Source organism: Myxocyprinus asiaticus, chromosome 15, assembly GCF_019703515.2.
Source record: "Myxocyprinus asiaticus isolate MX2 ecotype Aquarium Trade chromosome 15, UBuf_Myxa_2, whole genome shotgun sequence".
Lineage (NCBI taxonomy): Eukaryota > Metazoa > Chordata > Actinopteri > Cypriniformes > Catostomidae > Myxocyprinus > Myxocyprinus asiaticus.
The window spans coordinates 36,482,422-36,497,855 of NC_059358.1; the positions used below are offsets into that span (position 1 = coordinate 36,482,422).

Consider the following 15,434-nt stretch of genomic DNA (forward strand, 5'->3'; position numbering starts at 1 on the left):
TAAAATAAAAACGCCATTTCTCAGTTGTTAGTGTCGCAAGCCGTGACATCTTCTGTTGCTCACCTTGGTGCGTATGCGTTGAGCGATCTTCTCAAAGCGGCCCTGTTCATAGAATCTGAAACCTTTTTTGACTCTTTGTGCCGGAGCGAGGGGTACACGTGGGTCAAAATAAGATGTGGATTCCAGATCATCGCTTGGCTTTTCCTTTAACTGCTGTCGAAATTGCTCCCTCTTAACTGCTCTGATGTTTGCTAGAGACAGAGAGGGTAAAAATTTGCATATGAAACAATGCTACAATAAATGTGTTCATTTTAATGCTGCATTGCTGTCATGTGACCTCATTATGTGCTTATTTGTAAAAAGAAGTGTAAAATCAGTCATATATACACACATTTATAAAAATGAGAGTGAAATTCGTTCAAATAATGAGACATTACAAAAATGCCAATATCCCTTCTAGTTCATTGATCGCACTGTAAATGGAAGGTAAAGTCAAAAGCATCCAGGTATTTTTTTGCAAACCGTAAATGTGTGTACTGTGCACACTGTACATACTATATACTTAAGAAATACTTATAGAATGCTACTGACAACAGATAGATGCATTACCTTTTAGGGTGGGCATACGATGTGTGAGCTCAATTTCTTTGCCACTGGCGTCAACAGTTCGTCCAAGCTCATCTAAAATGAGGGGCGTTGGTTTTGTAATCTCACGAGGCTCCACTTTACTGTGAGAATATTTAAGAAAACCTTCAATTCATGAAATAATTTTCACCTCAGCATTAAAGCACATAAAAATATATTAAAAATAATACTAGAATACATGATGCACATCCCTAATATTTTTACTCACGGTGGTGCAATGCCCATGGCGTGTAGGTTGGCCAAGGCCACCAGGTTATGTGGCCCCGTGTTGTTCAAAGCACCTAGAATCCCTGGTTTTATGGATAGCGTGGACTGGATCTTGGCCTGTAGCTCAGCTGCCTTCCGGGCCTTCTCTATAGCGTCATTCATGAAGTTAGCTGCCTGGGAGGGTGCGATAGACTGGGTTGATCCCACCGATGGGACAGGACGTGTAGAACTGGGGTCTGTCTGAGGGGAAGTCACCGGAAGTCTAGGCTATAAAAGAAAAAGAGGGAAAGCTTTTGTATCCGTTTTTTAACCTTAGATAACAAAGGCTGACAGACAATAAGAGTTGTTCCGTTCCAACAAAACGGAAACATTTGATTATTATTAATGAACATAAAGGCCCCAGCACACTCACAGCAAAGTGCATCTTCGTTCTTCGCTCAGAGCCAAAAAGTTTGAAAGAGCTGAGCAACAACATACTGTTTGCAAAAAAATAGACACCTGCCATGCCGCTGAGGAAGGCGTTTAGAGGAGCATTTAAATACAATCTTGAGGACAGTCAAGACTGCATGCAAAACATCAACTAATATGACATTAAAATGTGTTATCATTGACATCACGCATCATTCTAGGAGTAATCAATAAATCAATAAAAGAAGCTGTATTAACCACTCAATGATGATTTAAAGTAATACTATATACAGTATGGTAAAAAGCTGTTTTAGAAATACTTTTAATTTGGGCATCAAATGTCAGCTTGGCATCAAAAAATAACACCACGGTTCCGCACTTGAGACGATGGAGATACCAAATTGTAATCAACTGACAGTTTAAAGTGATTATGTTTATGTATGGCTGTCGGCATACCATTAAGTAAAACCTCAGGTTTTGAATTATTAAATTTGAGAAAGTTATCTTACATCCACATTTTTATTTCATTCAAGCAATTAGAAAGGACTGTGGAGGTGGATTTGATATCAGCTTTGTGCTAATATAAATTTGTGTATAGTCATCATAGCAATGATACCCCAAACCATAATTCTTAAAGAGCACCTATTATGGTTTTTCAAATATTACCTTTCATGTAGTATGTTATATAGCTGTTTGTGAACGTAAAAAAAGTATGCAAAGTTTCAAAAATCAAAGTGCACGACAAATGGAGTTACTGACTCCCAAAAGAAAGAACCAATTCTGAACACCTGAAACGAGTCGTTAGTAATTCCAGACTTACTTCCTGTACTAACCTACGTAATTTGGTAACAAAAAAACCCGCCTCTGGTCTTCATTGGCTGCTCGCGAACAGCTTTGACCCGCCCTCAAACACTACACTAAGCGGTAGACCAATCACAACAGACTGGGACATCTGACCAATCAGAGCAGAGTAGGCTCATTTAGAATGAATCCTTTCAAACGGATCATTGAACGAGTCGTTTTTGACACTGGGAAAAAAAGTAATGCTGCAATTTAAATTAGCAAATTAAAAAGTGTTTTTTGACCTTGGATGCATGTAAATCTATTGTATGAGACCTTTAAAACAAAATTAGGTACGTTTAAAAACCATAATAGGTGCACTTTAATAATCTGCCTGAGGGAAAACATACAGTTGTGCTCAAACGTTTGCATACCCTGGCAGAAATTGTAAAATTTTGGCATTGATTTTGAAAATGTCGATCATGCAAAAAAAACTTTTATATAAAGATAGTCATCATATGAAGCCATTTATCATTACATAGTTGTTTGGCTCCTTTTTAAATCATAATGATAACAGAAATCACCCAAATGGCCCTGATCAAAAGTTTACATACCCTTGAATGTTTGGCCTTGTTACAGACATACAAGGTGACACACACAGGTTTAAATGGCAATTAAAAGGTTAATTTCCCACACCTCTGGCTTTTTAAATTGCAATTAGTGTCTGTGTATAAATAGTCAATGAGTTTGTTAGCTCTCACATGGATGCACTGAGCAGGCTAGATACTGAGCCATGGGGAGCAGAAAAGAACTGTCAAAAGACCTGTGTAACAAGGTACTGGAACTTTATAAAGATGGAAAAGGATATAAAAAGATATCCAAAGCCTTGAAAATGCCAGTCAGTACTGTTCAATCACTTAAGAAGTGAAAAATTCGGGGATCTCTTGATACCAAGCCAAGGTCAGGTAGACCAAAAAAGATTTCAGCCACAACTGCCAGAAGAATTGTTCGGGATACAAAGAAAAACCCACAGGTAACCTCAGGAGAAATACAGGCTGCTCTGGAAAAAAACGGTGTGGTTATTTCAAGGAGCACAATATGACGATACTTGAACAAAAATGAGCTGCATGGTCGAGTTGCCAGAAAGAAGCCTTTACTGCACCAATGCCACAAAAAAGCCCAGTTAAAATATGCCTGACAACACCTTGACATGCCTCACTGCTTCTGGCACACTGTGATTTGGAGTGACGAGACCAAAATAGAGCACACAAGGTGACACACACAGAAAGGGCAGACTGGCTATAGGCCTGTGGTTTGACAAGTCTGCAGCATCACACCTAGGCTTTTTGGGGACTGGTGTGATAGCTGCACAACAGGGCAGTCAATGTAAAGTGGGAGGTTTGGGGTCCATCTCTTACCTGTACAATGGGAGCTGGAGCCACAAAACTCAACTGTTTCTTCCTCTCCTCAATCTGCCGTGTGGCTGCTTCCATCATCTGCTTGATCTGAAGATAGAGTACCACACACAGAATGAACTCCGAGTTCAAATATTCAAAAATAAGAAATAAACATGTGATTAGTATCTTCTATGAAACGTATGTGAACTTTCACACTTGTGCAGCACTAAGCAATATCGGTTTCAGCCAAACTTATTTCTAGTCAGGTGAAATGTTCAGTTTTTCATCTGTACTGTACCAAATAACTAAATTCATTATTCATTTTATTCAACTCTTCTCTTTGTCTGCTGGTTCTCAATGCATCAAAATAACATTAGATTAAGTGAGACTGTATATGTTGCTAACAGTTGCCTCTGTCTAACTTTCTTGATGTGTGTGTATGTGTGTGGGCAACCCTCTACGGACATGTTTGAGAAAGAAATCGCCATTGGCTATTACATTTTTGTTTTTATTTGCCAGACTTTTTATGACATGTAAGCGTAATGCAACTGAAAAGTAAAAAAAGATTAAGAAAAACAAGAAGGGGGAATCATCTTATATAATATATAAACTCAGCAAAAAAAGAAACGTCCCTTTTTCAGGACACTGTATTTTAAAGATAATTTTGTAAAAATCTAAATAACTTTACAGATCTTTATTGAAAAGGGTTTAAACAATGTTTTTCATGCTTGTTCAATGAATCAAACAATTAATGAGCATGCACCTGTAGAACGGTCATTAAGACACTAACAGCTTACAGACGGTAGGCAATTAAGGTTACAGTTATAAAAACTTAGGACACTAAAGAGACCTTTCAACTGACTCTGAAAAACACCAAAAGAAAGATGCCCAGGGTCCCTGCTCATCTGCATGAACGTGCCTCAGGCATGCTGCATGGAGGCATGAGGACTGCAGATGTGGCCAGGGCAATAAATTGCAATGTCCGTACTGAGACACCTAAGACAGCACTACAGGGAGACAGGAAGGACAGCTGATCGTCCTCGCAGTGGCAGACCAAGTGTAACAACACCTGCACAGGATCGGTACATCCGAATATCACACCTGCGGGACAGGGACAGGATGGCAACAACAACTACCCGAGTTACACCAGGAACGCACAATCCCTCCATCAGTGCTCAGACTGTCCGCAATAGGCTGAGAGAGGCTGGACTGAGGGCTTGTAGGCCTGTTGTAAGGCAGGTCCTTACCGGCAACGATGTCGCCTATGGGCACAATCCCACCTTCGCTGGACCAGATAGGACTGGCAAAAAGTGCTCTTCACTGACAAGTCGTACTTTTGTCTCACCAGGGGTGATGGTCGGACTCGTGTTTATCGTCGAAGGAATGAGCATTACACCGAGCCCTGTACTCTGGAGCGGGATCATTTAGAGGTGGAGGGTCCGTCATGGTGCGGTGTGTCACAGCATCATCGGACTGAGCTTGTTGTCATTGCAGGCAATCTCAACTCTGTGTGTTACAGGGAAGACATCCTCCTCCCTCATGTGGTACCCTTCCTGCAGGCTCAGCCAGACATGACCCTCCAGCATGACAATGCCACCAGCCACACTGCTCGTTCTGGGCATGATTTCCTGCAAGACAGGAATGTCAGTGTTCTGCCATGGCCAGCGTAGAGCCTGGATCTCAATCCCATTGAGCACGTCTGGGACCTGTTGGAACGGAGGGTGAGGGCTAGGGCCATTCCCCCAGAAATGTCCGGGAACTTGCAAATGCCTTGGTGGAAGAGTGGGGTAACATCTCACAGCAAGAACTGGCAAATCTGGTGTAGTCGATGAGGAGGAGATGCACCGCAGTACTTAATGCAGCTGGTGGCCACACCAGATACTGAATGTTACTTTTGATTTTGACCCCCCCTTTGTTCAGGGACACATTATTCCATTTCTGTTAGTCACATGTCTGTAAACTTGTTCAGTTTATGTCTTAGTTGTTGAATCTTTTTATGTTCATACAAATATTTACACGTTAAGTTTGCTGAAAATAAAAGCAGTTGAAAGTGAGAGGATGTTATTTTTTTTGCTGAGTTTATATATACACACATATATACATCAGCCACAACATTAAAACCACCTGCCTAGTATTGTGTAGGTCCCCCTCATGCTGCCAAAACAGCACCAACCCGCATCTCAGAACAGCATTCTGAGATGATGTTCTTCTCACTACAATTCAGATTTCAGTACAGAGCGGTTATCTGAGTTACTGTAGACTTTGTCAGTTCGAACCAGTCTGGCCATTCTCTGTTGACCTCTCTCATCAACAAGGCATTTCCGTCCACAGAACTGCCGCTCACTGGATGTTTTTTTGTTTTTGGCACCATTCGGAGTAAATTCTAGAGACTGTTGTGTGTGAAAATCCCAGGAGATCAGCAGTTACAGAAATACTCAAACCAGCCCGTCTGGCACCAAAAATCATCCATGCGATTATCTAATCAGCCAATCATATGGCAGCAATGCAGTGCATAAAATCATGCAGATACAGGCCAGGAGCTTCAGTTAATGTTCACATCAACCATCAGAATTGGGAAAAAATGTGATCTCAGTTATTTGGACCGTGGCATGATTGTTGGTGCCAGACAGGCTGGTTTGAGTATTGAGACTCTCAGACTGTGAGAAACAAGATTCTCTGGTCTGATGAAATTAAGAATGAACTGTTTGGCCTCAATTCCAAGCATCATGTCTGGAGGAAACCAGGCACCGCTCATCACCTGCGCAATACCATCCCAACGGTGAAGCATGGTGATGGTAGCATCATGCTGTGGGGGTGCTTTTCAGTGGCAGGGACTGGGGGACTGGTCAGTGTTGAAGGAAAGCTGAACACAGCAAAATACAGAGATGTCCTTAATGAAAACCTGGTCCAGAGTGCTCAGGACCTCAGACTGGGCCGAAGGTTCACCATCCAACAGGACAATGACCCTAAGCACACAGCCAAGACAATGTAAGAGTGTCTTAGGGACAACTCTGTGAATGTCCTTGAGTGGCCCAGCCAGAGCCCAGACTTGAATCCAATCGAACATCTCTGGAGAGACCTGAAAATGGCTGTCCACCGACGGTCCCCATCCAACCTGACAGCGGTTGAGAGGATCTGCAGAGAAGAATGACAGAAAATCCCCAAATCCAGGTGTGCTAAGCTTGTCGCATCATACCCAAAAATACTTCAGGCTGTAATCGCTGCCAAAGGTGCTTAAACTCAGTACTAGGTTAAGGGTCTGAATATTATATGTCAATGTGATATTTCAGTTTTTTCTTTTTAATAAATTTGCAAAGTTATCAAAAATCTAGTTTTTGCTTTGTCATTATGGGGTATGGAGTGTAGATTGATGTGAAAAAATAAATAAATCATTTAAAGCATTTTAGCATAAGGCCGCAACATAGCCAAATATGAAAAACCTGAAGGGGTCTGAATACTTTCTGAATGCACTGTATACCACGACAAATCTGGACCCACTGCAGCCAAATAAGGTCAATTTTCTTCAGGGTGTGCGCACACAAGATGAGGCTGAATCCAGCTTCTAAATTGCTATCTAAATGGCTTCTTATTCAGTAAGGATCAAGGCGCTCAAGTTCTTCTTCGCCACTACACAACTCAAGCTCTGGCGAGTAAAGTCTGAATATTTACTCACCAGTGGCTAATAAAATACATATTTTTGTAGCATATGCAAGTGATTTACTTGCTATGTAGAGGGCTGGTGGGTTACCTGCATCTTGGTGAGCATGCCAGGGCTCTCTGTAGGGGGTGCAGGTATAACAGCTGGTTCCTCCACCTCCTCAAAGCGAGGAGCTCTCTTCTTCTTTACAGCTGATTCAACACTCTCTCTTTCCTTCACTCCTTCCACCTCATCTCCAAACACATCCTAAACACAGAGAAAGATAGAAGAGAAAAAGACAAGACATACAAGTTAGAGAAAGCCAGCATTATTTAAAAAAATAATTCACTCCATTTAATAAATGCCCCTGATTTCATGCATGCATGTTCAGGGCTCAACGCTAAGAATTTTTTCTACTGGCCCAGTTGGGCCAGTGCTTCAGATTTTTACTGGCCCTGCCAAAATTTTCACTGGCCCCCAACACAAAAATGACAAATAGCTGTTTTTTTCCATCATGGCTTTAAAAAATATATCCAAAGATAAATATTTTTTACATATCTTATGTTTTTAATACAATGGCTGAGATTATATTATTACAATGATTATTGGCTGAGAGAACAGACTTGCTACTAAATCGGTTGTGATGTGTAATATACAGTAGGCAGATATTAGGCCTAATCTGTGAATTAACAATGTATATATAACATGAAATCAGACAACCCAAACAAGACCAACACTGAATGATATACAAAAAAATATCTGTATGGTCCAGAAATGAGAAATGTAACTGGTGTGTCATGAGGATGATATGAAGTAGACAGTTCTGAATATTCATCTTCACCCTGAAGCTGAAAAGCTCTGATAATAATAGCCTAATAGCCATAGTGATTTTGCTTCTTTTCATATCAAACGGCATTATCATGTCGAATTAATGTTTACGTTTTGAAACATTACCTAATTAAATGTATATTTACATTTTGGATATTGAGCAGCTCGTGATTTCCAGACACGTGTATAACTGGGGTTTAACAAAGTTAAATTAATGAGAGAAAATGTGTTTGTTTGTTTTTTTACAGTGGGAATAAATCTAGTGCTCTGTCCCTTTACGAGAGTACATGCATGTTAAACAGTCTACACTGCACGGAGAGAGATGATGATGAGACATGCACTGAGAGACATGGATTTTCAGTCCTATAGAAAGAAACTGTTGATTTCTTGCGTTCTTGTGTTTCAGGTAAAAACGGAAAATGTGGGGATTTCACGCACTGTGAACATGGAATGTGCGGGGATACTTAAAACGTTGCACAAGATGTTAAATCCTGCAACAAAATTCATTAAGTGGGTTTTTTTTCTGCTATTTTCTGCACATTGCTAATAGCTGCTGCTAAGACACTTCACTTGTTAGGAGAGTGCGCTTGGTGTCTGCACGATCTTGTGCGTGCACGTGACTGTGCCTTGGCGCGTCCAGTATATTATGCATTTGTGCGTCTTTGCGAGATAAATATACTCGCACTCGCTCCTCGGTTAGAAGACTTCGTTCGCGCCGTGTAATTTTTGTGCTCTCGCTTGTTGTTTGCTTGCACTAATGTTATAAATGCAGCACTGGCCCAATCGGGCAAGTGACAGTTCTAGCAACTGGCCCGAATCTTTCTCACACTGGCCCCGGGCCATTGGGCAGTCCTTATTGTCGAGCCCTGATGTTATTCTTATTTTTATTAGATTTTCCTTTACTTTCATCAAAATGTAATAAGTTACTCTGCCTCTGAATCGATTTTGTTGATGAAACCCAAGGCCACGTTGAAGGAGAACATAAATATTATATGAATATAGTATTATAATATTGAGGCATTTTATGATTGGTTGTGAGTTGCTAAACCATTTTGCTGAACACTCTAAAACTGCATCGTTTCACACTGTATACCTTTGTGCTAACTAGGAATCTGCCACGGTGGTCGACTAATCGACTAGTTGTCCAACAACATAGTCGATTAGTGGGGTTGACTACTCACATTCATATTTTTAGTGGTGGTGGTTTTAATGGGAGAAGCAATTCTCAAATTAACAGAGAGACAAGTTCTTGGAGAGTGATTTTTGCATGATTACAGCTTGCTGTACTTAAGTGAATAACAGTCAGCACAATTAAACCATCAGTAAGGAGTTTTGTCTCTTAAAATGCTTTAAGTTTAGTCTGTTTATGCACCGCTGCTGTTTCAGCCATCAAAGTGCTGCATTTATGTCATGAACTAGATGTTGTGTACCTGCACCATTACCTCACAGTACTGTGCTTTTGAATGTGCAGCGAGGATCCTCTTGAGACTCCCAAGTGCTCTGGTTACATTAAAGCACTTCATTCTGCATTCAGAATGTGCATAAGCGGTTTTGTGCAGCTCTGTATTGGAGGCTCTCTTATTTCTTACTTCTATTTTATTGTTATTTAGCCTATATTTTTGTTTAAAATCCATTAGTTACTATGTTGAAGTGCTGTTAGCATCTGTATATCCATCTGAAACACGTCTGATCGGGGTCATGTGAACATAACAGAGCCTAATTATACATTATTATCCTTAACACAGACTAGTCGTTTTAAACAACTGACCGACTAGTCAATTATGAAAATTGGTAGTTTTGCACATCCCTAGTGCTAACCCTGCTCTGAGGGGTTTGGGTACTAACCCCCTCTTATAATTACAAGTGTGAAACGTTGCTTTCCCTAGGTTTACAAGCAGATTTTAATAAGACAATAACCCGAGGTTAAGCACAGTGTGAAAAGCTCTTACCCTCAGTTCTCTTTTGCGGTTCTTCTCTCCTGCTCCTTTACTGCCTCGAGAGTTTCTGCTCTCCTCCAGAGCCTCAAACAGACGCTCCACAAAGCTGCTTGCCGAATCATCAAGAAATGGCCTAAGCTGGTCTACAGGAAAGCAAGAAGTACTGCACATCATCATTGGAAAGATTCTCATGGAATTCTCACTCCCTTGTCCCAGTAAACCAGGCATGTACAAACAGTTACATAACACTTACTCAGCCTCCAATACTGTGAGCAATATACCACATAGCTGGAGCCACCATTTTTAAATCAATGTGAGGTCTTGGGTGAGGAGTACCATCTGCAATTGGCATAATCGACTGTTTCTTCTTCTATGAGCTCAGGCAATCACTCCTAAAGTCAAATTACCATGAGACTGCTACATGGATCTACAGGGCAGCATACCCGTACACAAGCGCACTTACCCGTGGTTTTTCTCTTGTCCAGGCCTTTTCCCACACAGTGTAATGCAGCAGTTACCACTGTGGGTTCAGAAAAGCCAAGGACCTTCTTTACTGTGCGCTCCACCCATGGCCTCAGCTCATCCACCTCTCTCTTGGGCAGAGACATGCTCTAAAAAAACAGAAGAACATTTAAAGGGATAGTTCACCCAAAAATGAAAATTCTTTCATACCTACCCTCATGTCATCCCAGATGTGTATGACTTTCTTTCTTCTGCTGAACACAAAGATTTTTAGAAGAATATTTCAGCTCTGTAAGTCCATGCAATGCAAGTGAATGGTGGCCAGAACACTGAAGCTCCAAAAAGCACATAAAGGCAGCATAAAAGTAATCTACATGACTCCAGTGGTTTAATCCATGTCTTCTAAAGTGATCCAGTTGGTTTTGGATGATTACAGACCAAAATATAATTCCCTTTTCACTGTACATCTCGCCATTGCAGTATCTAGGCTACCTTGATTACACTTAAATCATGATCACCAAGAAGACTGTTATCAAGATTTTTAGCTAAAAAGGAGTAAAATTGGGGCCTGGGTAGCTCAGCGAGTAGAGACGCTGACTACCACCCCTGGAGTGACTCCAGCCAGGTCTCCTAAGCAACCAATTGGCCCGGTTGTGAGGGTGGGTAGAGTCACATTGGGTTAACCTCCTCGTGGTCGCTATAATGTGGTTCTCACTCTCGGTGGGGAGCGTGGTGAGTTGTGCGTGGATGCCGCAGAGAATAGCATGAAGCCTCCACATGCACAAGGTCTCTCGCGGTAACGCGCTCAACAATGTGATAAGATGCACGGATTGATGGTCTCAGACACGGAGGCAACTGAGATTCGTCCTCTGCCACCCAGATTGAGGTGAGTCATTACGCCACCATGAGGACTTAGAGCGCATTGGGAATTGGGCATGCCAAATTGGGGAGAAAATCAACAAGGAAAAAAAAAAGGAGTACATTTTTTATCTGTTCTCACCCAAAACCATTTGGATCACTTCAGAAGACACTGATTTAACCACTGGAGTCATGTAGATTACTTGTATGCTGCCTTTATGTGCTTTTTGGAGCTTAAAAGTTCAGACCACCATTTACTTGCATTGTGAGGACCTACAGAGCTGAAATATTCTTCTAAAAATCTTCATGTTCAGCAGAAGAAATAAAGTCATACACAGGGTGAGCAAATGATGAGAGAATTTTCCTTTTTGGGTTAACTAACCCTATTGCGATCACAGATCCGTTGTGTTCTGTAAATGGTTCCAGCATGCAAGTTGTTTATCAATAAATTGGACTTGAGGGCATGAAGAACTATTGTGTATTTGGTTGGTTTGATCTAGTCTCCCTCTATAAACACTTTTGGCTTTATAATAATTCAAAGAGCACCAAAAATAGGCGTTATTCTTTCGATCACAATCCACTTTCTAGCAGCTTTTATTTACTAAACATGTAACCAGACTGCACACAATTTAGATCCAGTTTCAGTTCAATATTGTGCTATTAATTGCAGTGCTCTGATCATAATGATGAACATATGAGGTCAATATACTCTGACTCTTACAGAAATGTACCTTAATAACCATGCAGTTACGGTTACTACTGAAAATCCACATGTATATGCAATATGTACTTAAATTTTTGATAACACTGGTGTTTATAACAAGTTACCACAGTTTTATTGTAGTAACACTAACTGTAGTGAGTACAGTATCTTTAGGGTAACTATGGTAATATGTGGTTTCGGTACCTAACCAACCGAACCCCGGCAAAAACACACTTACCCCTCACTTTCTTCAGCTGTTTTGCAGCGAACTGCAAACTTTCTCCGCTATTATCCGACTCTCGTGTTTTTTCTTCCGTTACAGCAAATGACGATGAGGAAAAATTAGCCGCTCAATATTTAAATACGGGAAGAAAATGTTCTGAAATGTTTTCTGGACTTTTCTGCTCGTACGGTGTTCGCTCAACGTTTTCCTTATGGCGAGACGGAAACGGAAGTTGCTTGTGCAGATTTCCGCCGGAAGGCCACACGATGCTGCCTCACTGCTTCCACCTTTCGAGCTGGAGCGGAACAAGACACTTTCTGCTCTAGTCTTCAATATTTAATGTAGTTGATACATGGCAAAAATATGCTGTATTCAATAGTATTCTTTTGGATTAAGCACACTGTACAAATGTATAAAATGTTTATGTGTATCTTGTTTTAGAAACAACACTGCATAAGATATTTAGGTTTTTCAGAGAATGTATTTTTAATGTGTATTTTGTCTCACTGTACTGGCAGAGTTTTTATAGTCAAAACAAGTGAAAAAATCTACCAGTGCTGAAGAAGTAATCCAAAGTATTTATTAAGTAATCTAACGGAATACGTTACAAATTAAATTTTACAGCATGAATTCTGTAATCTGTAGTGGAATTAATTTAAAAAGTAACTCTCCCAACCCTGTGTGTGTGTATGTATATATATATATATATATATATATATATATATATATATATATATATATATATATATATATATATATATATATATATATATATATATATATATATATATATATATATATATTTCTTTTTTTTTTCTGAATTGGTTTGTAATGTTCTGTTTACGATCATGAAGTTACATCATAAACTGCTTAAAATAATAATAATAATAATAATGATGCCAAAACAAAAGTTACTCCGCTTTAAATATGACATAAAATGGCCTGTTTATCATTATAATTTTAAAATAATTACACACACACACAAACACACACACACACACACGCGCACACACACACACACACACACACACGCACACACACGCACACACACACACACATGTTGGTGCAGCTATCTTTATGAGGACTCTCCATAGACATAATGATTTTTGTACTGTACTAACTATAGATTCTATCCCCTAACCCTACCCATAAACCTAACCCTCACAAAAAACATTCAACATTTTTACATTTTCAATAAAACATTGTTTAGTAAGTTTTGTAAGCGATTTGAATTATGGGGACACTAGAAATGTCCTCATAAACCACATTTATAGCATAATACCCTTGTAATTACCAGTTTGTAACCTAAAAAAATCCCCCCCCCCCCCACACACCCACACACCCACACACCCACCATCTCTCTCTTTCTCAGTGATGTAGGTCATGTGAGTGCAGCAGTAGTACTATGAACAGCAGTGATGAGCCTGGAGCAAAACTCCCTATAGTCTGTCAGATATTATGCTCCTCATCCAGCATCCTCATCTCCCCCTCCTTTTATTCAACCACACTGCGGGAATGTTTCATAACATTATATGTTCCTTCACAACAGCAGAACCCCTAGAGTAGCAACACATATCCATACCACTGCAATCATCTGAATAGTTCAATGTCTATATCAGATTTACATTAATGCATTAGGCAGGCACTTTTATCCAAAGTGAGTCACAGTTAATTCAAGATATACTGTACATTTTCAGTACAAACATGGGAATCAACTCATAACCTTGATGTTCCAAGTGTCAAACACTGCCAGTTGAGCAACAGGAGCACTCTGTTAGGAGCACTCCTTTGGGGACATTTGGGATGTCCTCAATTGGACAAATTATTCATGCATATAATAAATAATGTTTTTGGTAACACATTTAAATTTTCCCATTGTAAGTGGTCATGAAGGGGTTCGTTAATGACTAATAATTCATTTACAAATGCATTTTAAATCATTGATAATGTTTACAACATGCATAAAAGGGTAAGGTAAATTATTGAGGCATTTTAACTCACATTTTGCAAATTCTTACTAACACTTACTCAACATAATAACCTAAGAAAATATATCATAATGTAAAGTGGACACATATGAAGCATTTATAAAGGAGTTGCCAACATTAGAAACCTATGAACATGAAGTTCAGTCTGGTTTGATGCTAGTTAGGCTTTGTTATATGATATATGCTGTGAATGAGCATAAAGACCTGCAAATGTTTTTGCAGAGGATTTTAGGTAACTAGAACTAGGTGAGTTGAGACACCACTCAGAATAGCACAATTCTTTTGGCATCAATGTGACATGAATAGTGACAACAAAAGTGAGTCAAAACATTATGTATTTAAAATAAAGCAGACTATATCAAAATGCCATAACCTCGCCTGATTTATATACGTAATAAGAATAAGTGTATTTAGGAAAGGGATAGTTCACCCAAAAATGAAAATTCTCTCATCATTTACTTACCTTCATGCCATCTCAGATGTGTATGACTTTCTATCTACAGCAGAACAAAAATGAAGATATTTAGAAGAATATTTCAGCTCTGTAGGTCTTCACAATGCAAGTAAAGTCTGTTTTTACTATAAATTCTCCTTCCTGCCCAGTAGGTGGCGATATGCACAAATAATGTGAATTGCCAAAAACAAAACTGAAAGTTGAGATTGATAGTAAAAAAGGACTTAAGTATTGATCTGTTTCTCACCCACATCTATCATATCGTTTCTTTAGACATGGATTAAACCACTGGAGTCATATGCATTACTTTTATGCTGCCTTTATGGACTTTTGGAGCTTCACTTGCATTATGAGGACCTACAGAGCTGAGATATTCTTTTAAAAATCTTAATTTGTGTTCTTGAGAACAAAGAAAGTCATACACATCTGGAATGCTATAAGAGAATTTTCATTTTTGGATGAACTTTACCTTTAAGCACTTATAACTTACAAAAGCATTACATAGTCCTTTGTATTTATTTTGTTATACCTGCATATCAATGACTTATAAAATTCATTGGTAAATAACTAATTAGTCATTAACGGACATGTTAAAAAATTCTTAACAAAGGGAACATCAATGTTAAGTGCTTCCAAGTTTTCCTTTAAAAATGCAAAAGGGTTAGTATATAGTAATTACTGTGTAATTAGCTTTAAAGAAAAGCACTAAATGTTTGGTATGTCCTCATTTAGATAGCTTTGTGTGTGTGCGTGTGTGTGTGTTCACATGTTCATGTATTGGAATCATTATGTACAGTATGTGCATATGTCAGTGAATGTTGGCATGGCTTCTATTATATAACCAACATGGATCATTAAGATATTTTTCAAAATAGCACTCACACAAGTGTAATCCCATTACGTTATC

General features: G+C 39.4%; 1 protein-coding gene across 1 annotated transcript in view; it reads right to left on the reverse strand.

The window, feature by feature from the left end:
- LOC127452581 (U4/U6 small nuclear ribonucleoprotein Prp3-like) overlaps nt 1-12,301 on the reverse strand; it is a 28,846-nt gene extending 16,545 nt beyond the window's left edge. The window contains exons 1-8 of the mRNA XM_051718153.1: nt 12,101-12,301; nt 10,303-10,450; nt 9,852-9,982; nt 7,186-7,341; nt 3,459-3,545; nt 854-1,119; nt 610-728; nt 64-251 (exon numbers count right to left, since the gene is read on the reverse strand). Of these exons, the coding sequence (XP_051574113.1) occupies nt 64-251; nt 610-728; nt 854-1,119; nt 3,459-3,545; nt 7,186-7,341; nt 9,852-9,982; nt 10,303-10,447 (1,092 nt within the window). The 5' untranslated portion in view covers nt 10,448-10,450; nt 12,101-12,301. The remainder of the gene's footprint in view (nt 1-63; nt 252-609; nt 729-853; nt 1,120-3,458; nt 3,546-7,185; nt 7,342-9,851; nt 9,983-10,302; nt 10,451-12,100) is intronic.
- Between the last annotated feature and the right edge of the window lie 3,133 nt (nt 12,302-15,434).